This window comes from Chaetodon trifascialis, chromosome 21 (genome assembly GCF_039877785.1).
Source record: "Chaetodon trifascialis isolate fChaTrf1 chromosome 21, fChaTrf1.hap1, whole genome shotgun sequence".
NCBI lineage: Eukaryota > Metazoa > Chordata > Actinopteri > Chaetodontiformes > Chaetodontidae > Chaetodon > Chaetodon trifascialis.
Window position 1 is genome coordinate 9,246,233 of NC_092076.1, and position 27,158 is coordinate 9,273,390.

General features: G+C 42.2%; 2 protein-coding genes across 2 annotated transcripts in view; one reads left to right on the plus strand and one right to left on the minus strand.

Moving 5' to 3' along the window:
* Positions 1-497: 497 nt before the first annotated feature.
* LOC139350085 (synaptic vesicle membrane protein VAT-1 homolog) lies at positions 498-13,657 on the minus strand. Its single transcript, XM_070991182.1, has 6 exons — positions 13,058-13,657; positions 7,285-7,492; positions 3,432-3,602; positions 3,138-3,227; positions 2,754-2,992; positions 498-1,091 (listed from the first exon to the last, which is right to left on the minus strand). The coding sequence occupies exons 1-6, from the start codon at positions 13,436-13,438 to the stop codon at positions 900-902; spliced, it is 1,281 nt and encodes a 426-aa protein (XP_070847283.1). The 5' UTR covers positions 13,439-13,657; the 3' UTR covers positions 498-899.
* A 2,899-nt stretch (positions 13,658-16,556) lies between these two features.
* The window catches only part of LOC139350081 (rho-related GTP-binding protein RhoN-like), a 30,757-nt gene continuing 20,155 nt past the window's right edge, over positions 16,557-27,158 (plus strand). The window contains exons 1-2 of the mRNA XM_070991177.1: positions 16,557-16,909; positions 18,170-18,257. Of these exons, the coding sequence (XP_070847278.1) occupies positions 16,805-16,909; positions 18,170-18,257 (193 nt within the window). The 5' untranslated portion in view covers positions 16,557-16,804. The remainder of the gene's footprint in view (positions 16,910-18,169; positions 18,258-27,158) is intronic.

Sequence of the window (27,158 nt, forward strand, 5' to 3'; positions counted from 1 at the left end):
TAAGCATAGAAATTAATTGTTTTTTGTTTTTTTTGACATTTTGATGTTACATTTTTATATATATATAGTTAAGTGGGTGCACAATGTGACCTAACGTGATCGAAAAGTATTTAAAAGGCATTTAAGGTTAAAAATAACTGCCTTTCATCAGCTCCCAAATTCATCAAGAGAGCTGTGAAGTAGAAGAAAGATAATGTTCAAGAAAACGAAGAGTCAAAATGATTCCTAATATGTAAACTTTGCAGCCAGTTATCATGGAAATGCTTAATTTTTTGGGTCGACCTTTGACACAAGACTCAATTAACCACATCACTGAATAACACACATACATTTTATAGCACCTCTACAGATTTAACCATTCAAGATCCCAAAGAGCTTTCTGACAAATGTCTTCCAGAATATAAGCTTTCCTCTCGCATGCTGCGATACAATTAAGCCTAGATGATGACTGCAAAGCATGATGGGTAGTCTAGTCTAGTAATTTTTTCACCAAGAGGTCAAAGTTTAGGATAATTTCTCAGAAGTATCATACATACCGGCTCTGCTTTCTCACTGTTATAAATACTACGTCAGAGTTGTTGTTGAGCTGTTATCATGGCGACTCGACAGTTGTGAAACCACACCCGTTCACTTTGTTTTAACAACCATCTGTAATCAGAATACATTTTTTCCTTTTGTAATGTAACAGAATACAGTGAATTTTTATTTCAAATACAAGTATCCCCAACAGACACTGAACTTTAGACATATTGCACAACAAATTCTTCATAAACATTTGAAAATACTGACAAGGTCAAAGAATTCCTGGCACCTCGCCTCTTTTCTCTTTCCTTTTTTCTGAAAAACAGGGAACTCATTGAGGACGTGCCTGAAAATATCATTCCAATAAGCACTCTTACTCAATCTTCCTCTGCTTTAACTTCCTCTGTGGCCTCTTCTCTCTCCTCACTGATGGCAGCTTCAGTTTTTTCCACGTTTTCTGCCGGCTCAGGGTTGGACTTTGGCTTCTCTTCCTCCCTCTTGGTCTCGGGAAGAAGGATGACTTTCCCAATGTTTTGGCGTTCGTGCATGCGCCTCATGGCATCCACCACCTGAGAGAAGACAGAGGAACAGAACGGATGTGCACAATAGGTATTTCTTCCTCCAACACCGAGTCATTTAAACCCCTGCAGAACACTTAAACCTGCATTAGCTGTTTCTATGGGACACTTGTGAGCATCTGAAAACAAGCAGTAAACACAACATTGTCATATTCTTACCTTATGAAGCCAATATGGAGTTTTAGCTAATATAGCTTTGCTATATTCACCAGCTAGTCACAAACTTTTTTGCTTTTTTATGCAGCAAACTTTTTTATATATCTTGTAGATCCTCAGATAAATCAAATGCATCAAAACCAGCAGCATGCTTCCTGGGTAAATAAATCTTAAATGATCATCTCCCGAAGTCGAGGAGCAAGATTCATGAAAACAATGGCGACCGGTGCTGCACATCTCTGCCGTAAGTCATCTGCACTTCCTATCGTTTCCTTCCTCAGCTATTGTCTGTTTCCTGTTTCAAACCCACAGCCAGGATTGTCTTGCATCACACTGCCGTAGATCCTTGAAGCCAGCCGGAGAAACTCAAAACAAAGATATCGCCGCATGTCGCGGATGCCACGGCAACAATTTGGATGTCACCTAGCAACAGCCCTTAAGTACCGACTCATATGATGGGGGGGGGGGTTGCTCGTCTACATATGAGAGATGGAAATGAGGAAAACACCAGAAGGAGTTTTTCTGAAGGTTGTGACACAGAGGAAGCTGAGGTGGATTTACATTCACCTCGTGTGTGCAGCTGAGAAACATTAAGGACATGCTGGCAGTCAAACCATTGAGAAATGGTTCGACATGTCCGGAAATGTGATTATTGACTTGGTGAACTGGTTTCATGGTATACAGCGATATGAGAATTGACATTTATCATATCATGGACACTCGCTCATTATGCTTATTCAATACGTATATTGGATTCTACTGTATTAATGTTATTAAAAAATACTGAATTCTACTCAGTTGAAAGCTCAAAGCTGATCTTGTTGTTCATTTAGTCGTTAATTTAACATGCTGTTGTGCTAACATGTAAAATAACAACACTTTGGTTTCAAGTTTCATGTCTGTCAGGACATAACAGTTTGTGAAATAATAAGATAATCGAAAAACCCTTCTGAGGGATAGATGACAAAAGCAACACCACCTCATGCCTGCAGGATAAATATAAAGCTATAGCAGCCAGTTAGCTTAGCTTAGCATAAAGACTGGAAACAGGTGGAAACAGCTAGCCTGGTTCTGTCCAAAGGTGGCAAAATCTGCACGCAAGCGTGTTTAAAGTTGACTGATTCAAAAAAATTATTTCTCGTTTGTTTTATCTTTTTAATCTGTGGGGAGTTATGTGTTAACTTTATTTTCTTACAGGTTAAGCAAATGAGATCTTCATCGTTCTCTTTAGCTTTCATTAATGCTAGTCTTAATGCTAAGCTAAGCTAACTGCCTCCTGGCTGTAGCGTCACAGTTTATAGACATGAGAGCCTTCTCGTCTAACTCGCAGCAAGAAAGTGAAAAAACATATTTCCCAACATGTTGAACTCATAAATGGATTTACTATCAATTTATTTAATTTGCAGTGGTAGATACTGTTTCACCTCAGCCTACAGTGCTATCGTGCATGCTTAAAGAATTGCATCTCATTTTCATGATGAACGTGATCCAACTGACCTCCTCAAAGTGATAGCATGAGTCGATGCGGGGCTTGATCTTCCCCTGCTTGTAGAGCTCCAGCAGCTTGAACATGGTCGTGCTCAGGAGCTGCTCGTCGCTGATGTAGCCCAGGTGGAAGCCGCAGACGGCCTTGTTGGCCTGCATCAGTTTCAGCGTGGTGAGAGACAGCTGGTTGTACCAGGTCTTTGCCATGGCCAGCAGGTTCTTCTTCTGGCCTGTCACACAATTAGCTGCACCTTGAACGACGGACAAAGGGATACATTAAGCTTAATGTGTGTGTCTCATTAGAAAACTTTATCCTTAAAATAATATGAAGCTAAAACATGAAGACAGACACAACAAATGCATTAAAACATGTTTTTCTGTTCCTGAACGTCTTACCGAAGACTATAAGTGTGCCCAAAGGTTTTAACAAACTAAAACCTTTTTGAGTGTCTGAACCACCGAGTGGGTCCAGGACGATGTCCACTCCTGCAGGGACACAGAATAAAAAGGGGAATAGAGGGGACAGAAAAAAGAGGCGATGAGCTTTTTATGTCTCTTCATCAACTTAGTATTCAGGAAAAAACACTGAAATATGGTTAACATGAATTTTGAAAACATGGCCCATGCAGGAAAGGTAGGCATGTGTGTTTTTTGTGCTTTTAGACGACAGTGTTGTGCATGTCTTCTCACCCTTTGGGCTGATTTTGCGGATTTCCTCTACGTAGTCTTTGCTGCGGTAGTCGATGGGGTGAGTGACCCCACCCTGGGCAATGGTCTCATGTTTGGAGGCTGATGCCGTGCCAAAAACGGTCACGTCCTGCACGGTCTGACACAGCTGGGTAACAGCGATGCCGACGCCACCTATCGATGTGCAGAGCAGCGGCACAAAGAGAAGCGAGAACGGCAGTAACTGCAGGTGTTTCACTTTTCACAGGAAAGCTTTTCAAGCTCTGCGTGAAACACATTCATTTATTCATCAAACAATGAACTCATAAGTGCTCATCTCATTGAAGGAATGACTGAATAAATCTACTACCTGGCTGACTCATACCTGACTTCAATCTTGTGAATCATGATGTACAATTTTGCTAGACTATACAGCAACTCAGATTTCTCCTCAAAGGATCGGAACAACTTGAAGATTAAGTTTTCAACGCGGTGCAGTTCAATATGTCACCCATACACTGTGAATAGAAGAGGTTTTCACAACTTAAAGCTTAAAGATGAACCCAGATTTTAATCAGATATTCTGTTCTCTTACTGTAAATTCATAGTCTGTAATGTCCTTTTGCAGAAAATAACTCAACTAAATCCACAAATTTTATTGTATTAGGAGACAGACAGTGTTTTGATCCATTGTTATCAGATCAGTTGGGCCCAAAATATCTCTTTACAGTAATATTTGTGGACTGCAGTCGCTGTGCAGGCGTAAACCCGTGCAAGGAAAGCCTGTGCAATGCCAGTTAAACAGCGTCTTCAACCCCACTGATCCCCCGGTGTCTCACTCATTCAGAACTGTGCAGCCAGATACTGTTCGAAAGCACAGAGCTTTATTTTATATTCTAGCTGAGACACCCAACTCTCTGAAGATATCAATCACATCCAGCTGAATTACAATGATGCACACAAAAATATAATATCTTCATCTGATGGATTGATGCAGCCATAAAAACATGGATGTGTTTCACTCTGTGTAAACATAATGTAGTGTTGGAACAAGCTGATGCAGTATATACATAATATAGTGTGGATGTTTCTGTCAGACAAAATGAGATTATATTTCCGCCTTAGAGCTACTTAATGGAAATCAATAGGGGGAAACTTGATTTTAAGGGGTTAAAAGGCCATGCATGTAAGGTGGATTAAACTTTCAGCAGTGGTGGGATTAGATTCATTTCTACGCCAGAGGGAGTGCTGACATTTTACTCCACAGTGGTGGGTGATGTGATTTTATGGAGGCTTGGAAGAACAAATAGCTGTTAAACAGTGGAAGGTTTTTCACCATCATGGCTGCCTGGGTGTGCCTGCCCTCTCCATCACCCTGGCCTCGTGTGGCTGATTCATGCAGGTCAGCTGACAGCCACCCGCCCACTCAACGGCAAAGCCTGGCCTTTGAGGGGGGGGGGAGCAGAAGAGCACTAGACCGTGATGGCGGACTCTGACGGTAACTGACCTGTACATGTGGATTGAAGGGTGGCTGAGCGATCTGAGTTACTGCAGCGTTAACATCTTTTACACCTTTAATGCTGAAACCAGCCTGTAATAAGTAACTTCAAAACAAACAAAAGCTTCAGATGATGAAAATGACACGAAGGATTGCAGCTCTTTAAAAGGCCGTCAGTTGAGCTGATGTGCAAAGCTCCGGCGTATTGAGCACACGGTAAATTGTTGCCATGTAATTATTGATTAAAATCATCTGTCCACCCACTACCATCTAATGTGCTGAGAAACAATGCTTGTCTGAACTAACAGCCACAAAGCAAGCTTTTAATTTGAAATATTTATCCGAGCTCACAATTATTGGGTACACACTGTGTCAAAATTCCCTGTACTCTGATATTACATGATGTGCTCGTAATTACCATAATTAAACAACTGAACTGGATATTGAAGACGTCTCAGTGCCTGTCTGAGAGGTTTTTTCTCGGCAAAGGTGACGTTCAAATACACTGCTGATAAAACAATCCCACCGCAGGATCTGTTTAGTAGCTTTTCCGGGGCTTTCGATTGTATCACACGATCTTGGTACGCAGACGATTGTTTTCTCAACTGAACTCTGAGCTGTTAAGGTGACATTGATGAGAGGCCCTTTAAATGATCAGAAAAATATGGCAGCTGGATGAACTCCACCTGAAGATGAAGGTCATGTGATGTGATGTGATGAAAAGCTGCTTAACACATCTTGTGATGAGGTTGTTTTCTTAACTAATCACATGACTGCAAGTAGAAGAGAGCTAGCAGCGTGACGCAGGTCCTGGGAAAAGCATGATGTCGACATGGTTCAGCATGCTTCTTACATCACTGACCAGGAAGGATGTCCGAGCGCAAACTTCAAAAATGGTTGTGTGTGCCGAACATTTCCTAAATCCACACTCGGGAAGCATCATGAGGATTTATTAGCCAATTTGAAGCGTGAGTCAACACCAGAAACAAGCAGAATACTCTCTGTGGACACGTTAGTCCAGTGGTTAAAAGTCCTGTAAACATGAAGTTCTATATAACATTAAATATTTATGATAAAGTAACTAAGACAACAATTAAAAAACAATTTCTTGGTTTTATTTATTAAGAGTTTAACAGTCAAAAACTCTTCAGGACTGTGCGGGAGCAGTTTGATCCGGTTTGACTGACAGCACCCTCCAACTGTCACCTGATTCCTGATTCAAACACTGCTAAATCCTGATTGGTCATATGTGACATCACTCTTTTCCAACTAATCCCCGCCCACTTTGAACCGGTGAGAGGAGCAAAAAACACAAAAACACAGAAATCTTTAACGTGAAATAAGTAAAAGTCTTCAACCTTTGGCAGATAGGAGTGAGCTCATGCTGGATCCCATCGCTCATGCTGAGAAGCTGATTGAAGAAATCTGTTTTTAGGTCCTTTAAAGACGCGTATACTTCCATCCGACTGCGATTAATGCAATGCCACTAGGATGTGAGCACAATCCTCAGCAGTAAATGAGACATAATTGCTTGTTATGCTGGTGAGGCCCCCTTTTTAAATGTCAGGTGTTGCCAAAGCAACCATGCCTGATAACGATGCTGATAAGTTCTTATGAGACCATTACGTGTACACACACACACACACACACACACACACACACACACACACACACACACACACACACACACACACACACACACACACACACACACACACACACACACACACACACTATATCCTCACCAGTGACCCACGGTCTCTTAGCTGATAATTTTTCAGGACAGGAATGCGGCTGCATCCAGAGAAGTGATTAGTGACCCGGAGTGAATGAGCTGTGTGACTCCTCACTTCATAATTCAATCATGGGGGAGACCACCGGGGATGAATCGTGTTTGAAATCACAATTATGACTCGTTTTCTGTCACCATTTATGTCAGAAAAGCAGAAAAATTGCCCAAAACAATTTTCATTAGTCCAAGGTGACACCTTCACATTGGTTGTTTTGTCCAACTAAGAGTCTAACATTAAAATATATTAAGTTTACAAGGACATAAAACAAAAACAAAGTGCAAATCCTCATATTTAACCAGCAAAGCTTTTGCATTTTTGCTTAATAAAATGACAAACTGATCAAATCATCACAATTATTGTCAATTTAATCTCTTTGGAGCATCTCTTTGATGACTTGGTTCGTGGTTTCAGGACTAAACAGCACTGATTCTGCACCTTATTTGCTTTCACATAAAAAAAAACAATATTTCAACATGTTTGCTCATGTGTGTGTCAGACACCCCTGATTGTATTCAGACCAAACTGGGGGAGAGGACACAATATGCAAAATAAGGCTCAGTGCATTAGCATGCACTGTGTGTCTCACCCGCTGCCATGTGGACGAGAACGCTCTTGCCCGGCCTCAAGTTGGCCATCTCAAACAGCATCATGTAGGCGGTCAGGTAGTTAACGGGAAGAGCGGCACCTTCCTCAAAGCTCATCTGCTCAGGCATGAGGAAGGTGTGGCCGGCGGACACGACAACAACTTCCTGCCACATGCCACTGCGGCTCATCACGATGACTCGATCCCCGACCTGAGGAAGAAAACAAAGGAGGAGACGGAGGGAAACGGGTTACTGGGTGATGTGTGTGTGTGTGTGTGTGTGTGTGGGGGGGGGGGGGGGGGGGGGGGCACACTTGAGTAACTCACTGAAGCAGACATGTTTGTTTCTTCATGTTTCAGTTCTTGACATTAGATTTACATGGAAATCTAAAGGGCATATTTCTCACTGACCTCTGTGATATCCAGCCACAAAAGACAGTTTTGGTTAAATTTGTCCAGTTTTTGACATATCAAATAACTGCCTGTTCCATCACTTCGCTCCCGTCTTGAGTTTTAGATAATGGGGCTGTTTTTTTGGTTTTTTTTTCCACACAGTGCCGTCAATCAGGAAACTGAGGTCAAGCAGACGGGAAGTCCTCTGATATCTTTGTTGTTGAATGACATGAAGGACGGTTATTACACTGTTCACCTGTACAAAAGATGGCAGGTAACTAATTCACATATCATATATATCACATACATATGAGGCTGCATAAAACCTGCTGCATGTGCATGAACTGTCTCAGACAAGGGGGCTTATGGGAAATGTTGTTCCCGCTTCATGTGCTGCTTTCTTTAACAGTGAAATGCTGTTAATAGAGTATCACTGGCGTTGCGAAACTTTCCAAAAAGTGGAGGGCAAAGGAAAGACGCCTGATCTGATTGTGCTTCCTGTCAAAACAGCCTCAAAAGCTCTGAGCCACACCCACTTCCTGCCACACACAAACCCCTGACAATAGGCAGACGACACACACATACACACACAAATATTTACACATTCACAGAGAGTGAAAACAGGAGCTCCCACAAACACACTTAGCACGTCTGCCGCAGTGAGATAACTCCAACATGTCCAGTTTTGATGCTTTGACTTCCACTTCAGATGACACGCGCCTTTTCGGGTTGATTAAATTTCTCAACCCTCGTCTTATGAAACACTTTCAAACACCCGCCGGATGACCTCAAAAATGCATGATAGCCAATTTGAAAAAGGCTGAGCTCAGTTCCTGCACAGATGACACGAACTGAGGCAACTGAAACGATGTTCGGAGTGGGACAGTGAAGTTAATGTGGAAAACTGCTGCTTATTTAAATTACTCACTGCAAAACCTAAGCTTACAAAGTCCATGTGACAGCAGCTTTCCTGCTGTTTCTGCACACAAACGGGCAGTGATGGAAGAAGTACTCAGATACTTTACTTAAGTAAAAGTAGCATTAACACAATGTGAAAAAAACAAACTCTGCTACGAGCAAACGTACTGGATCCAAAATCCCGCTTAATTAAAACCACAAATGCATCATCAGCAGCATGTTAGTTGGAGTTTTTAGTTTGTTGGTGTCATAATATTTAGTTCAGATCCCAACTAACCTGTTAAAGCAACAAAAGTCACACGATAACGCAAACTGATTGAGCCAGCTGTACCAGCAGCTCCCCTGTCCTGCGATGTAAAGTTTCTGGTTTTGTCAAAGGAGTCTGGTAGCTCTGAAGAGAGCGATAGAAGAGGTTCAGCTCCCCAGAGTCGATGCTCCTGCCGCCATCTCCAAACTGGGAGGTGCAGACGTTCAGATACTGTAGGTAATACATGAAAAAAGTACCTCATAGTATCAAAAGTAAAAGTACTTCTGGAGAAAAATATCCCCTGTCCTGCTATATTGTTAATGCTAATGCAGCGCTGATGTGCTTTTGGAGTTACTTTTAACTTCTTCATATACAGTTTGGTAGTTTAGACCAGTGGTTCCCAACTCATGGGTTGGGCCCCTCCAAAGAGACACGAGACCAGTCTGAGGGGTCCAGATGATTAATGGGGTCAGACAGATGAAAAGTTCTAATCATTTTTAGGACTTTTCTCTAATCTTTGGATAATTCTGGGCCTCTCAAAGGCATCTGAAAGTTTGTATAAGTTGTTTGTGACCCCCAACTACATGCTGATTTATTTTTATTTTTTGTTAAAGGTCACAAGACACAAAAGTTGGGACCCACTGGTTTAATAATGTGTTGTATTTTCTAAGCTTTTCATATCTTATTTTTGGTAAAGCAGTGGAGTGAAAAGCACAACATTTCTCTTCTCTAAACTGCAGTGGAACAGAAGTATAAAGCGGCAGAAGATGAAAATACTCGTGATGTAAAAGCACCTAAATATTGAATAAATGTGTTACTTTCCACGGCTACACATGGATTCCTCATCATACGTTCAATCTACAGCGTGCGACGTCCTGAGCTGATACAGAACACATGGCCACAGCCTCTCATCACATTATGTTGATTAAAGAGTGTATTTGCAGAACAGATGGCGGGCTTCCTTCAAAGCTCCATCCTCCAAAATATCAATCAAGTCGTGAGGCCTAAAACATTGACTGTCAATGCATTTTATCTACTGCAGAGACATCTGCGACGAGGTAATGCTGAATCTGGAATCTGGAAAGACGAGCTGTGAATGGGATCCTGCATCACACATCTGCCCTGTCTGCTTTCCAAGCGTCTTATGAAACAGCCACTCCCTCCCGTCCTCGTCTGCAGAGGCCTCGCTGCTGCAGCCCCGATCAGCTCCATCGGGCTCCATGTATCCCACTGCAGTCCCACCCAGACCTTTTTTTTTCCAGATAAACATCATTTCAGTGCTGGCACATTTCAAATTCTTTGTCTTATCCTTGTTTCACACACACCGCCTCCTGCAACTGTTGCATGTGGTATTTTGCTGCTTCTTCCCAACAAGGAGGAACGCACCACTCCCACTATAGGATTCCTGCTCTCTGAAAATGGAGACAAGGATGAAGGCAGGAATGAGGGGAGGGTGAGATAGGAGTGTACTATGTGGAGGAGGAAGAGGAGGAGGAGGAGGAGGAGGAGGAGGAGGAGGGAAATTCCATACTGACACAGAGGGGCGGGGAGGAGCCTCAGTAAGTCACTCATGTAAAACTTAATAAATGATAGCCTGGAAAAGACGTGTCTGAACGAGAGCTGACCCCGAAGTTTCATTTAGATTGACAGGTCAGTGAAGGAAGCATCAGAGCACTTGAAGGCCTCGTTCACACCACAGCTAAATATGGTTATTGTGCCTCATGTCAGTACTTAACATGGTCAAGTTCGCACTCAGAGTGGTTACAAATGGGAGCGACAACCAGCAGGAAAACATCCTCTTTAAAACAAGTCAGGACAGCTGACTGAAGTCCTGTGAAATGAGCTCGATGGTGCATGTCAGGGTGCGCACAGCCCCAACCTGTGACACTGGAAAAGGTTTGTTTACGAGACTTATCGCCGCTCTGAGTGCGGTTACAAGATCCTTTAAGGCTCTTCCAACAATCTAGATGAAAACATTCTGTCTGCTGCACGATAGAAAAGACATTCATGCAGTTTTCTCAAGTTGCCACTGCGTTTCCAAACCAGGGAGCCAGAAATTACACTCATACGTCCTCGCTGCACTGAATATAAACATGATATTTTGCAGGAAAAACAGTGGATGTAACATCTACATATCGCTGTGTAGCTGATAATAGCATTTTAATTTTGTTTCAAGGTGAACAAACAGAGCAGGGAGACATGGTGCCAAGCTGCTGCCTATGTTTGGATTAGAAAAACAGGTGCAACTTGATAAACGAGTTTATCTTTCTTTTGAATCTTTTTTAATTGTTCAACAGAAAGTATTTTTCATCCAGATGATTACAGTAGAAGAGTCTTTGAGGACTTGGGAAAGTGTTTCTTAGCGATCATCTGGATATGTATTATCCAGAAAATCTGAGGCACAGCTCTGTAACTCAAATCTACTGTGAATACATGAGGGGCACGCGTGGGGGCTATAGGACGTACACAATGATTGCACAACTGTGCAAATCTCCGTGAATGTTTTATTCCTTCTGAAAACATTGGCAAGAGGAAACAGCTCATGGTTCAGCTTATTCAGATCCTCAGAGGGAAACGAGCGAAAAACATCAGAGTTCTGCCTGGCAGTCAAAACAATTAATGCAACTCTTATGAACCCGATGACACAGCTGAAAAGTCCTGTTACTCATTCAGATGTGAGTGTTTTCTGTCTCCATATTCATGAGTGCATTCATGAGGCTCCGGTTAAAGACTAACAGTGACGGCGTAAAACATTCTCCTGCTTTGATCCTTTGTGCCAGCGCAAGTAAACAAGTCTGAACCTCCAAGTGAGAGCTGGAGAGTTTTTGCAAAAGCTGCGACAAGAAGTCACGGAGGTCATGTTGCAATGAGTCACTATGGATTTATCCTCGATATGTTGTTGTAAAAATAAATATGGTATGACCAGTGGAGGCTTTGGCCTGTGGATGCTGTGAGATCAGCTCTGCCGTATCGCTGTAAAATGTGCTTTACCTGCAGGGAACAGGTATCTGTGGGCTTCAATTAGATCTGCAGCTGGCTGGATATAAATCAAAGGCACTCACAACAAGCAATATCAGGCCCTACCACCAATTTCCACTCTTTCAGACACCTCAGAAAGCAGAAACAGACAGAGAAAAACTAATTTAAGGCTCTCAAATCTGGGCAGATATTGGCAAGAGGGTTGTTTTTATGAATCTGAAGGGGGCACAGACACAGAGAGCAAAAATATTCAATATTCAGTCTAATATCCAGCAAATCTCGACCTCTGGAAAAGTCTTATCAGGGAGGAGGTGAATGTAAATGTGTGCTGCAGGGAAAAATGTGAAAACACTTCAAGGACACACTAAATCAAACACTCACTAGTCACAATGCCAGGATGGTAATTTTGCTGCCAGAAAGCCTCTTTGCTCTGTTTTAAATGAAGACCGCACATTACAGGGAGGTTGTTTATCGAGGAGTGCTGCTTTTCAAATCCTGCATATGCAACATGAAATCAGTAAAAAACACCTCTGTGCAAACAGACGGCACTGTCAGATATAGAGCTGAAACAACTGTTTCAATAATCGATCAGTGGTTTAAGGTACTGTTTCTAAATATTTAATGATCCCAGCCTCTCACTTGTGAGGGTTGTCTGCCTCTCTGTGTGTTGTATCATTGAAATCCTGAAAGTTTTTGGATTTTGGACTGACAAACAATTTGAAGAGATCGTCTCTGGCATGTTGCAACAGGTGTTTTTAACTACTTTCAGACTATTTGTAGACCAAACAGAATATAATCTGCAGATTGATCGATAGTAAAATGAATCTTAGAGATTATTAGATACACTTCATGCTGTGTGGATAATGTGAAATGTAAACATTTTTGCACTATGGTCCTACAGAGAAATGAGAGGAACTTATTTATAGGCTGATCTTCAAATGATCAGTGAAGTCATGGCTCTTGATTTCTCTGCATCTTTCATAAAAGAGGAGGTGGAACTAATCTGGTTTAGTGTTGGAAAAAGATGACTAAACGCGTCTTGGTCAGGAAGTAAAACCCGTGAGCCACTGAGAAACAATGGGATGCGGATTTCCAGTCCAGAAACACTTGTCATGAACTCAGCTGATGCGGGTTTAAATCAGGATCCCCAGCAGCTCCACAGCACGGCTGCACATTGTTCGTGCGCGTTCTGGTAGCCTATTTTGAGGTCGTATGAGCACGCAGCAGGTCTTTACTCACTTTCCGGTCTTTCACATCCTCCCCGACTGCTTCGATGACTCCGGAGCCCTCCATTCCCATCGTGACAGGCGGGGCGGGCAGCAGCTCGTACAGCCCCTGCCTGCCCAGCAGCTCCGCGAAGTTCAGCCCGCACGCCTTGACGCGCACCAGGACCTCTCCAGCCTTCAGCCGCGGCTCGCCCTGCGCCTTCACCTGCAGCTTCACTTTGTCGTAGCCGCCGTACCCCGTCAGGACCAGAGCCCTGCAGGGGAGAGGCTTCTCCTCGGCTGCGGGGCTGCTGGCCGACGCCTGCGGTGCATCTGCAGCAGCTGGCGGAGGCTCGTCGGGCTTCTTCTCCTGCTCAGGTTGTTGTTGCTGAGTTGGAGCCGATTCGCCAGACATAATAAACCACTTGTGATGAGCGTCCTTCTAGATTTTCAGTCCAGATCAATAGTTCTGCCTGTTTGGGCGTTTCTTATAAGAAATAAACAAATATTTCTAGCAGAAACTGTCATACAGTAAGTGTCCGTCACTCAAGACACTCCTATCCCTTGTAAAAAATGAGATTATTGCTGCGTGCGTGGTTTCCTGTGTGTGCGCTCCGCTCAACAAGTGACCAACGTCAAGATAAACGTATTTGAAACATAGATTCCGGTTTGGCTTTTCATAATAAAACTAGAACTTTTTTTTGGACTCATCATATATACTGTGAATAGAGGTACATGTTAATTATTACAGCCAAATTGATTGTAGATATCTCACCAATTAAAATGATGAGAGAAAATGTCAAAGGTGTTTACTTTCGAACAACAATAAGAAGAATGTATATAGAATTTTCTGTGTACTACAAGAAATGTTACAACAGAAAAAGTACAAGAAATGTGAGCAAAAGTTGAATAATTAGGCTACATTTTGTCTATGTGTGGGTGCACTGTTTCCAACTGTTAAAGTAAATGTTAAAGGCAAATGTAACCGAACATGTTCTTTTTGATGAAATGGACATAAAGCAGACTCCAAATGTCAGCCGAGATATCACACTCAGATGTCACTTAGATGGCTAATAAAGATAAAATTTCTCAGTCAAGTGAACCACAATAATTTGTAGTCATGATGTACTCAATATTTAGGACTATCATAGATAAGATTCCACTTACAAACACCAATGTGATGTTACACCATGAAAAAGCTTTTATTTAAGTGTCAAATATCGTAACTTCCGGTGTTCTTCTACCTGCCTGTGGCTGTTTTGACGCATCTGAAAAAGTGACCGTTCCGTTTTATTGGCCAAATGTCAGGGAGCTGCGGTGAGCTTCAAACCCCGGACACTGGAGTGATAGAGGGATCATTTGAGCTCACAGCTGGAGGAGAAACATGCAGAAACAGCTCAGATCCCCTCTTCTGTTCGGCAACTCAACAAAGTTATGATAATCTGTTATATACAGATTTGGATGAATTATGCTCTCCAGTTGCTTGCACTTAAAGTAAAACTATTTAAATAAATCAGCACTTTCTTTTGCAATAAAACTTCTATAAAATGTAAATTTAGTCAGTTTCGCAAATATGGGAGCCGATCTGAGGTGGGTTTAGTCTCTATAATCACTTTAATTTGGAGTGATAGCCAGAAAGTTTTATAAACTAATATTGTACTTGATTATTCTAATAGAAAAATCCTGATGTATTCCAATAAATTTCCACGATATTCTAACAACTTTCCCATGTAATCTTGATGGTGTCTAAGGATTTGTTTTTAAATATTACAACAATTGTTCTGAGGATACACTCATATAAAATATTCATAGCTTCCTGTATGATGGTAATTACTTGTTTCCTCCATCCATATACCTACACAGTCTGTGCACAGAGCTGCCTTCTCATGTTATAGTGCTTGAGGTTGTCAGACGGGACAGGAAGAGGTATGTTGAAGTTGCAGTTTTATGCGTCCTTTGACCCCATTTGAGTTCAGAGGAGGCTGCGACTGAAACTCTGCACATGCACATCCATCCATCAGCTTTTACACACAGAAACTCATAACACAGCCGCTGCAAACATGGTGTTAGATGGGTAATCTGTGATGAGCGAGGTAAGTGTTCTCAGATGCTCTATATTTTCCAGACATAGCCACACACACACACACACACACACACACACACACACACACACACACACACACACACACACACACACACACACACACACACACACACACACCATGAATGCACCATGTGGCCACTTGTTGGTGAATAGATGATAGATGTTTTACATCCTGTTGGAGCTGCTGTCAACCGCATTAATGCCTCAAAGCTTCTGGAGCCTTATTAGCCTATATGACATATTTTTTAAAAAAGGAGAGAAAGAAAGAAGCAATTCAGGTCGGTTTCTAATCTCCCTGTGGATGAATTTAAAATGGAAGTTCAACCCATGAAAGGAAAACATGACACTATCTGCATTTCTGCCATTGTTAGAGTTAACAGCTGTAACCTACACCCAATTTATATAATAAAAGACACAGCGGTGGAATATAATAAGCACATTCAAATGGTGTATACACTTACTCAGCATAAGTACAATGGCGAGGTAGTGAAACTTAAGGATTTCCATTTTCTGTGACTGTATAATTCTACTGTATAATTCTATAGTAACTTGTATTTTACATACAAAACCTGTGATGACCTTATGAACTATGAACTGACAAACAGCTGACTGTCAATCATGGCCTTCATTGACAATGTAGCCTGTGGAAAATAAATTGCCTTCTTCAATCTGGCCAGCAGATGGAGCTGCAGGCCTGTCAGAGGCTAGCTCTGCTGCGTAGCGCCAGCTCTATGACAACAAGACTGTAATAAAGTGAATAATGTAGTTGAAGGAGACATTAAAGTGTGAGAAAATGATTGTATGTATGAAGTGTATGATTAAGTTATTGATAATAATAAAGCACTGCAAATATTCCCTTTACCAGGCACATTGTTCACACTGTACAAAACATGTCAGATTTTCTCCTCTATGTGAATCTGGATCATTTATACTTTAGGCTAACTCACAAGAGGCGGATACTGACTTGGAATAGAAGGCTGAAGAGAATGAACTGAAAAACATTCACAGTTCACCAAGTCGTCTACGGGAATACCGGAAGTTTCAGGATTATGGCTTCAAAATAACAGCTAAATAAATAAATAAATAAAAGAAGCGTTACGTTATTAATCGTCGTGTGTCCACCTATTCCTACACTTATAATATTGAAGCAATATTAATCTCCTTCTTCAGGCCACATTGGCCTTAGCCAATATGGTTAGAGTTTGGTGATTATGGCCAAAAGACCAGTTCTGCTGCTCTTGATTAGTTTGGATGCAGACAGACTATCACAATATGGGTTAAAAGTTTTGTTTTTAACATAGTAGCCAATGGGACCACAAATTCGGTGTATCCATATGGAAAGAACCATTTATAGTGAACTTTTGGCACCATCTGTGGTTTTATTTTGAAAGACCTCGCAGGAAGCCAGTTCCCAGAGACGCTCCTTCACAGGTACTGAAGCGTCTCACTTGTCCGGGAGAGCAGAGGAGCTCAGCATTGCGCAGAGCATGTAGCCGAAAGTACAGCAGACTGCGGTACTGAAGTTTTTGTCTGTTTCGGACCTGAAGTGACTTCTTTTTCTTCTTCTTCTGGAGAAACATTCACAACCTTTAGAGCTCCTCTTCGACACTTAACTTGTTTGGAGCTAAATGACAAGTAGGCAGCGACACGGAGCCACTCAGTGATACCCGGGCCACGATGGAGAGCAAGGGATTACTTCGCTGTAAGATTGTGGTGGTCGGCGATGCGCAGTGTGGCAAGACGGCTCTCCTCCACGTTTTTGCCAAAGACTCGTACCCAGAGGTAAGACACAGTATTTCATAACGCGTGAGTGATGACTGCAGCGCAGGTGCGTAAAGTCCGTGGAACCATACGGCACGACAAGGTCTCCATCCAGCCTGACATTTCCAGAAAAACTTCAAAACCCGCGTATATCATCTAAAATATTGGAAATCACCGGTGACACATAATATTTCATTTATTTATATGCGACTTATTTATTTTAATGCGCTTTTGCTTCTTTCTTATCGGCGAACTGTAAATTGGTGATTTCTTTATACAGACGGTGTTTTGCGTTATCGCAGGATTTTGCTCGATCTGTGTGATCTATCATAACGTAAAAACTAGATTCATTGAAAACATGTGCAGGCTTCACACTGGCGCACATTCGGTCGCACAGTTGCCACAGAAAATCCGGGCTCCGTGCGCTTTTGCGCTTTTGCGCATCGCGCGCGTCAGCGGCTGTCACCGACTGTCGGTGTGGGAGCAGCCTGGTCTGTAAATACTGGTTTGACCACAGCAGCAACCAGTGAGGCGAACGGACCCACAGCAACACACTGAACCACCGGCTGTCTCTCTGCTTTTCGTGTTGTGAGACATGAAGGATGAAATGTGCAATTACAGTGTTTTCATATTGGGCTAAAAACTGTCTACTGGTATTAATCAAGATAAAACGATTCACAAAATAATCCTCTGGACTAGTTCATCTTAGTGGTTTAGGGCATATAAATAACAGCACAATCAATCTGGCTTCAGTATTTTGCGGGTAACATACACTGTTCCATGAGCAGAGCACATTTTTGGAGAAAAATCAATTGATGTTACAGACCTCATCTCATACTCATCAGATCTGTGCTGTGGTTTTGCTTGATCTTACAGCATGCTCGTGACATTTTCAATAAATGAACAACAGCAGGAAATATAATGAATTTGCGGATATTCGATTAAAAATGACAAATGTACCAGAATGTGATGGACTGAAACGTCCTTTTTACTTGTAGAGTTTATTTTTCAGTTGAAACTCTTGAACCGTCAAGGATAATGAAATCAAAGCTTGTTGACCTAAATTTCTGAATTTAGAAATAGGTCAAAGCTCAGAATTGGCCTCATCTACTTTCCACACGCACACACTATCTCATGCCTCTGATGTTCAATCGTCGGCACCGTGGCTGCCTAATTAAGATTTTTCTTTCCTACCTTACATTATCTTGATTTAAATCTTACAATGTACACAACACCCCTCTGAGCTTTCATCTAATTTTAGCCGCATGTGTCTCATTTCAGAACTATGTTCCCACGGTGTTTGAGAATTACACAGCCAGCTTTGAGATCGACAAACAGAGGATCGAGCTCAACATGTGGGACACTTCAGGTAAGACGAGCTTGGGGTTTGGTTTCGTCCTTTGTGTGGCATGATTATCATGCCAATGTGACTCAGCCCATGACGGGCTACTGTATCTGCAGACTGGCAAACAGATGACTCCTTGGAAGGTTGGATCAGAAATGTTAGCAACCAGATATGGTGTGCCCGAGTACTGCTGTGTGTTTTAAACTGATTGACTTCCCCTTTAGATGTCAGTTCAGCATCAGCAGACACTGATCTCGCCTGTGTTCATACACAATTTGAATAACGTCACTCCTATCATCCCTTTAAGAGTTAATTTGACAGTAGTTTGATCTGAACAGCCGCTTCAGAGTTATATCATCCCTGTGAGAGGATAAACAACTTGTCATTCAACACTTTGCCTGCTCCAAGTAGCTGTCATGGCTTCACTTGAATACTGTAAAACTGGCTGCTTGCATGTCTTTATTTACAATTAGACATCATGACCAAGTCCACTCAACATGACAGGTTTTCCAGTGATAAAGCAAGTGGATTTTGTTAGACTGAGTTAACAAGTGTTGATCGCAGAGTTGTTTGTATGCTCGTGGTACTGATATAGCTCTCGGGCAGCTGTTCAAAACTGTGAAGTTAACTCTAATCTGTGAGGGCTGATGTCTTAATGTTGATTTTTGGGCTCACAAAGTTAGTATTTTGCATCTCAGAGTCATTTTGCATTTTCCACGCCGGACATGAACAGATGAGAGTTTGAAGAACAGTCAGATTCTTTCAGTCTAAAATAACTTTCTCCCTTTTGACAGCCTTCAGGCCCTTTTGCATTTCATTTCCACTTACATAACAACACCCAAAAACTTGTTCTCACACATCCACAGAGAGCAGATTTAACGCGCAGCGTTCCATTAACCTCCACCCATGCAGGCATAGGTATAGACAGACCAGCTAGACAAGCTGGAGATTAAGAGCTGCAGCTGCTGAGACTGGCGTTGCTTGCTGGTTTGCAGTGGGTGAGGCCACTCCACAGTGTTTAAACAACACCCTCTGAAATTGCTGGTTGTTTCTCTCTCTCTCTCTCTCTCTCTCTCTCTCTCTCTCTCTGTCTCTCTCCCTCTCTCACACACACACACACACACACACACACACACACACACCCCTTTCTCTCACTGAGCTGTGTGGTGGATAACAATTACACTAAGGGAAGGCTTAAACAGTAATTTACTCCACCAAACCAAAAAAAAAACCATCTTCTTGTGTGAAACATATGGCATTCAGGACTTTATTATATCATATGAATGGCATCTCAATATTTCAATAGACGCTGAACATAGTGAATGTGAATACCTGTATGAGTACGATGTAAGGTGTTTACCCAGCAAAGCTTTGCTAAACCTTCTCCATAAATAATTTGAACATGCACGTGCTACCGTGAAAGAAAAATGACTTTTTAATAAGGGATACTTTAAAAATGCTTTATGGGAGGATATAAAGTAGCCAAAGAGGTGTTTTAAAACCTGGCAACACAAATATTGAATTCATTAGTGGCTGATTTGTCAAGCAATAATTACTGATTTGTAAGTGTTTATATAACCTTTTTCGCTATGACTTAGAAAGAAGCCCAAATTTGAGTGACAGTTGTCGTGATAAAAGTAAACAAAGGACCTTAGTAGCATCAGGGATTACAGGAATACTTCATAATTTTGGAAAATACATAAATTCACATTCTTTCCAAGAGTCACATGAGAAAATTGATACCACTCTCATAACTGTACAGTAAATATGAAGCTACAGTACAGACAGCAGCCGTTTAGCTTAGCTTAGCTTAAAGACTAGAAACAAGTGGAAACAGCTAGCCTGGCTCTGGCCAAAGGTGATAATATATGCTTACCAGCGCCTCTAAAGCTTATCAATTAACACGTTATTTCTTGTTTGTTTCATATGTACAAAAAACTGAAGCGTGAGAACAGCAATTTGTGAAAGTCACTAATCTCTGCAAAGAAATGGTTCAGGACACAAACACCCATAAATCATAAACCATAAAATTTTTACACTTTTGGTTTTGTACGGACTAAACCAACAAGCTACAAGTGACAAAACACAAAGCAAATTTTAGAGGTGGCATGAATACATACAAAGAAATTGGGCAAAGACACGATGAGACTTGAGTTTGTGAAGGCACAAAATATCTCAAATTCGGCAACAGATTCAAGCATGTCCCAGAGATGTATGAGCCTGCTTCATAAACGTACAGAGGAAAGTCTGGAGGGAAATAACAGAAAAGAGTGGAGGCTAAGCATAACACAAACACGGAGGCACACTCCCAGTGATATGGTCACTGCATCTGTTGCTAGCTACCAGCGAACGTCCATTTCTAATCTAACCACCACCGAATGTCTGTTACTGGCTAGCTAGAAATGGATGTTAGCTGTAGATGTATCTGACCAAAGATATGGTCAATATACCTGTTGTGAGCTAGCTGTGAATGTCCATTTTTTATTTTAGCTACATCTTATGTCTGTTGCTAGCTAGCTAGCTAGAAATGGATGTTAGCAGTAAATGTGTCTGACCACAGCTATGGTCAGAACATCTGTTCAACAACAGATAACTTGAGTTGAGGTCTTCAGTAGATTTACAAACCAATCTCTAACACAGAATCTTTAACTGAACCACCATTATCAGTGCCCGAGCAGTGTTCTGCAGTAACAGTAACTGTTGGTATGCTGGTTTGTACAGACAAAGCCAGGTTAGCTAGCTTAAAGCTAAACTAAGCTAACTGGCTGTTGGCTGTAGTTTCATGTTTATCGTACAAGGGGAAACAGCTAGCGTTGAGTTGCTTCAAACTTCTTAATTCTGGGCAAGAGAAACAAATAAGTGTCTTTCCGACAATATCAAATCCAGACATTGATCTGGATTGTCGTAGATGATCCATGTCTGACCTGAGCTCACTCCCTTCAGCCTCTATAAGCCACTGAGAAGAGACAAGCGCGTTGCCTTGCAGCGTCCCTGCAAGCTATTCTGGGTCTGTCTCAGGAGACAGGTGCTTTGGCAGCTACATCAGTATAACTACAATTCCCCCTGGTACCTGCCTCTACTTACTAATGACTGAATAGGGGGGAATTACAGTTACTTGGCGTGCATACAAGGATGTGTGTGCGTGTGCTGCTGTAACAGTGGCTGTAATACCCTTGGGTTTTGAACTTCTGTTCTTACTTACATTTGCTATTTCTTATGCAATCATAGCTTTGTTTGAGTATGTTCTGCTAGTGAGTGTATTCCCCGGCATGTGCAGGCATGCGTAAGAGACAGCCTGGCAAATGTTTGTTGTAGCGTTCAGTTTGTCTGCGTATGTGCCGGTCCACGGTATGCCAGTGTGTGCAGTTTGCATTGACAGCAGTAAACAGTGGGTCGAACTCAGACGTCGAACAAGTTTTATAGAAAAATCTGTTGTGTTTTTGTCACCAAGTATCACATCAGTTTAATTCTGAGTGGTTGAAATGGCTGTAGCTGGGGAGAAGACAGGGTATGAAGCCACAAAGTTTGAGACTTATAATCAAATGACTTTAACTGAGAATGCAGGGAAATGGCACCAATAACATGTCAAGTTCATTCAGAAAGTGCCTCGTGACAAAACAGATTTGTTGAGTGACTTCAGAGCACCAAAGGATGCAAATACAGATGTTAAAAAAAGCACAAACTCATCCCAATTTAAAGCATAAGGCCAGAGCTCCGGTGTGGATAACAGATAAGAGGAGGAGCAGGCTGAGTGTTGTTCAGGCGTACAGAAAGGAACGAGTGTTAGGCAAGGTGCCAGAGCGAGCCTCCGAGCTGCCCTCTCATTGTGCAGAAACAAACAGAGGATTTAATTAATCAGGCACTTGCTGTGTGACCAAACACTTGCCCTCTGTCTCCTTCATTCTTCATCTTGCTCCACCACCCACTACCTCTTCAACCTCCTGCCTCTTTCCTTTACATCTTTGCATGCTTGTTTTCAGACTCGCTGCCAAACTAAATTCCCCCCTCGGTCTATTCTGTGTACATCTCTGTTGGCCTTCAGTCTTACCTCAATCTCTCTGCCATCTTAATCTCTCTCCATGGCTGTCTTTCACGCTGTGTTGTAAGTGACACAGAGTCAAGATTAAGATCAGAACAATGCGAGTCAAGTCGAGATTGAAAGTGCACCCTTGGCCTTGGAAACAGCAGTTGACTAACCTCCAGCCTCCCCTCAAAGTTTATTTAGCTGCTGTGGAGCTTTTGATCATATCACATGATCTTCCTCTGCACAGCTGTCATAGAATTGAAGATGTGTAAATGTCCAATTCTCTGAGCACTTTAAGGACTTTGCATTTGAGTTGGTTTAAAATTTGAGACTCAATAAGAGAATCACTGTGGTCTGCCATTGCAACAAGGGGTTAAAATGGTTTGGGAGGGACAAAAATTAGCTGTGGGCACCAGTGGGACCTCCTGTATCTACCACTCTGCATGCATTGCATAAATATTTGAGATTAGTAATTGTGCTAATTGGATTAAACTCTAATTAATGTAGGAGTATCATCACGCAGGCACAATATGAACTAAACAAGAAAGGCCTGGACTCCCCTCTACAAGACGAAGCCTTAAGATTAGGCACTAATGCTGGTGTCACCTGAAGCAAACTAATTTGCAAATAATGAAATGACCAAAAATGGCCTCATGGTGAATCTAGAGCCTTCCTGGCCCTGAGGGCCTGGGATCTCGGGGCAGTTGACTGATTTGCCTTGTTGGTACTTGAGCCTCGAAGTGACACTCCTCCCAGGCCTGATAATCAGACTGAATTGCCATTTTGTTTCACTTCATTATTCAGTCTGACATCGTGTTCATGTTGGCCAATTCGAGTTTGGGTGGTTGCCATAACCAATCAGTAGTGGGTGACATATCCGTCCTTCTGCCGTCCTTTTCAGTACACGACGAAGCTGCGGTGGAGGTTGTTATAATGCAACACTGATGTAATTTAAGAGCTGGATACTCAAGATGATGTCCAGTCATTCAAATGAAAATTGTTTGGTTTTCCTCGGCCCACTGCACATGTGCTCCGTTTTTGTATCTCCAGTGAGCGGCATGTCCATCCTGCCGATGTTATTTTTGGTAAACAGGGAAGCTGTAGCAGCAAGCAGCAGCCATACTAACCTTGTTTATATTGAGCGGGCTCATACACTGATTTGAGAGTTGTTATTTCCAGTTGGTGATTTGTTCATTTTTAACAGGCGGGATGGCCCATACCCTAACCTTAACTCAGCACAGATGGTACTGAATGATCATAGAGATATTATAGGAATACAGTGTGTCTCTATGATCCTGTCTCGATGAGTATTTGTAGGATAAAGTTTGGAGAATATTATAGAACCAAGATGAAACTAACAGAAAGGCGGGACTGAGAGAAAAAAGGCGCGTTCAGAAATCCGTGTGCTGCTTCAGCACCGCAGACAGTGCCATGGATTTATCAATACGCAGCTCAGTTAGGCTACTGATATTTCAGAGCCGTGGTCGTGGTCATAGATTTTAACTTGCACAAACCTTAGTCAGATAAAGGATCAATGAGTCAGGCAGACTAGACTGACCTGCTGTTCATTTCTTTATGTTGACGTAACAACTAAAACAGATTCAGAGGTCTTGAATTACACTCGTCCGTCAATCAGACACTCAACCCCTATACTTTGTATTTGCCTATAAGTCTTCCTTTTTCTGTGCTGTATGGTGCCAATGTTGAAAAACAAATGCGTATTTGAAATGGAAAGCCTGTTGGGAAACACGTAAAATGAACAAAATCATCTCTCCTCATTACAAATTAGCAAAGCAATAAGTTAAATTCTCTTTTGAAAGCAGCTTCTGCAATATTTTAATGTGTAATGGACCTTGTGGAGTCATCAAAAGGCAATTGTTAGCTCAGATTACCATAAAACAAAGAAACAAATTAGTCTCAAAATGCAAGCATCGCTGGTTATGATGATACAGCAGTTGTGTATTGAGGGAACTTTGCTCTCCAAATACGAAGACGGAGGACTTAAAATCTGATCCCAGCCGACCTCATGTGCTACAACACAGTTTCACGTCTGGATTTGCCCTTCTCTGCAGTTTTCCTGCCCCTCTCTTTAATTTCATTCATTCTGTCTGATATCCATTCTGGCTAGTTTCTTCTTCCTCTCTCAGTTTCCAACAAGTCAAGGTCAGGAGTCCCACTGTATTGGGGCACTGCCCTCTCAGCACTCTTGCACTTGATTAGCTTACCTTGCGTTTTCTTTGTCCGTTTCTCTATCTGTCTTTACTGTATGGCCCTCCTCCACTTCTCGCTCAATCTCTCCCTTATTTCCTCTGTGGCAAAAAAAAAGAAAAAGACTTGGTGCCGCGTCTAGTTTCACCGCAGATTGATCTGTTTCAAGTGGCCGTCCTGCAACGTAGCAACAAATGATCTTTATCCAGCATGCATGTATGAGGTGGTTTGCGGGCGACTGAGTGCCACTGGTCCTGCTCAGTCTCTTAGTGTTGTTTATTTAGTCATATATTTCCTTTCCTCCTGCACTGAATGCCCTCTGTGACTGTTCAAATCAGAGCCAGCCTGACGTGAGCCCAGAGAAATTCGCTGCTCACAAGCATCTGCTCAATTATCAACCAATTTGCCAATAGAAGGCTTAAAAAGGTCATAAATTAGATTTAATATGTAGACTCCAGGGGTGACCTTTCGATTCTTAATTAATCATCTGGTGCTAATTATGAATATGCTCTAAAATCTCCTTTTTTCTCGGATCCAAGTTAATTACATATCATGTAATAATGTTAAACTTGGCATTAAAATAGACCTTGTCCTGCTTCACCTTCTAACTTTTAAGAGAGCACATGTGAATGACTTGTCAAGCATGAAAGTACAGAGGTGGTAAAACAAGTTTTTTCACATTGCTCAATCAAAAGATGGGGTATATTTAAAATGTGGTGAAAGGGAGCCACAGCGAGGTTATTTCTAAATGGATGGTAGCCTCAAGCCCACCCACGAGTCGAGTTATGAGAAAGTGTAGATTTTAACTGTATATTTGAACATAGTGGAACATTTAGCAGCTGAAGAGCCACATATTCCCCTCAGGAGTTGGCAGAAAGTAAAACAGAGTGAATACTGGATTTACATTCATCAGAAACATAACTCCAAACTGGTGCTCTGTTTGCCTGATTTGTAAAAAGGCAGAAGAAGTAATAAGTTTGACAAATGAAAGTGATAATATGTCAGTGCTATGTTTATAGTATGTTTCCACTGCTTCCCAAAAAATCTGTTATTGCAGGCTTAAAGGACTCCTCTTAATGAAGCTGGTTTTAGCTTCATAATTCACATTTTAATTGCAGTTGCATGGTGGCTAATTATGCAGAATAATTAGCCACTTCTCCACAACATAACCATTTTGTTCATGATGCACACATAACAGGGTTTGAAATTAGGGTTTGAAGTTGAGCTGTCTCGGCTGAACCTGAGCATTTTACTGTTGCTGCAAAGAAATACAACTTTGGCTGAATTTTGTTTTCCTCTGTGGGCTGGCGACAAAGAGAAATTGTTGTTGCCTGCGGGATACTCTTGCCGCACAAACGCAAGCCTCCAAAACACGCAGTTTTCACAGCTGAGAAAGTGTGAGGTAAGAGTCAATAAAGCAACTGGATCAACCTGCAGTGTCACACCTTGAAACGGTGAGCAACGGAGGAATGCTCTGAGGTTTGCCGCCTTTAACACTGTCCTCCGGGCAGCTTCCTGTTCAGAGGCATGTAACCTGAACTGTGTGATACTTCCTCGAGGGCCTGGCAAGTCAATAAGAACAAATCCGTTTTTAAACACACACGGATGCTTGCTTGTGCACACGCTCGCTATACACATGCTGTTCTTTCTGTCACATACTGTGCAAACATCGCAGGCACACTGTAAACCTTTTTAAGACCCTGTTGCATCCATCCATCCATCCATCCATCCATCCATCCATCCATCCATCCATCCATCCTTCCCAGGTCGACGGAGTCTGTGGCTGAGATTGCCTTAACAATCCATCATTCATTCATGAGCAGCTTTTATGACCCCTATTACATGTTGGCTCTTTGAAAGCACTACCCAGATGTGCTCTGAGCGAGCATCTGTGTGTGAGTGGCACCTGGCTCCGTGGCGGGAGTGGAGAAAATAGCTTGATGTGTTGAAGCGTTTCAGAGGCTTTTTGGATAGGAGTGCAGATAGCAGGGGAACTGGGTTTTTAGTGCAAGTGCTATTGGGTTTTTTTTCTCTACTTAACATGTGCAGGGGTGTGTATGTTTGTGTGTATGAGCGTGAGTAAGTGCTCTGAGAGATTAGAGGAGTGGGAAAGCATATAAATAGAGGCAGTGTGGAGACAGAAGGATATAGTGTTGGGTTTTAAGAGCGCAGTCATGTATAAGAGAAAGCAGGCCGAGGACGGACTAAATGAGTGTCAGTAGGTTTTCATGGTGCGAGCCTGAGCACCAGTCATCCTGGTCTGATTCTCCTCTGCTCACGCAGCCCATTAGACGACCAAGGGTACATTGAAAATCAATGGCCTAGATGCGTCTCCACTCTCACTCCCGAGGGACAGGCGGTCTGTCTCTCAGCTGCTGGTGCATGTGTAACTGAGCAGTCTGTCTAAGAGAGACGGCAAGTCTGGATGAACTCACGCTGACTTCTAGATAAGACTTTTGCACTTCAAGCATTCATTTTCGTTTCATTTTCAACTAAACTTATTCACTTATTTACTCAAACTCTCCCAGGCAGCCTCAGCCTCTTCGTCTGTCGTGCTCAGAGGTGCTGTCTTGTGTCCGTCATCACCATCTTTGTGTTTTTTTAATTGGCAGTTTGCAGATTTTTAGCCAACAATAAGCAGCCAATGCTGACATGTCCCACAACACATCATGTAAAGGCATGTTAAAATATCC

Coding starts and splice junctions, on each gene's coding strand:
- LOC139350085 (XM_070991182.1), bottom strand. CDS start 13,438: ATGTCTGGCGAATCGGCTCCAACTCAGCAACAACAACCTGAGCAGGAG. Junction 7,493..13,057: donor AGGATGTGAAAGACCGGAAA/GTGAGTAAAGAC, acceptor TTTCTTCCTCAG/GTCGGGGATCGAGTCATCGT. Junction 2,993..3,137: donor GGGCACACTTATAGTCTTCG/GTAAGACGTTCA, acceptor CCGTCGTTCAAG/GTGCAGCTAATTGTGTGACA.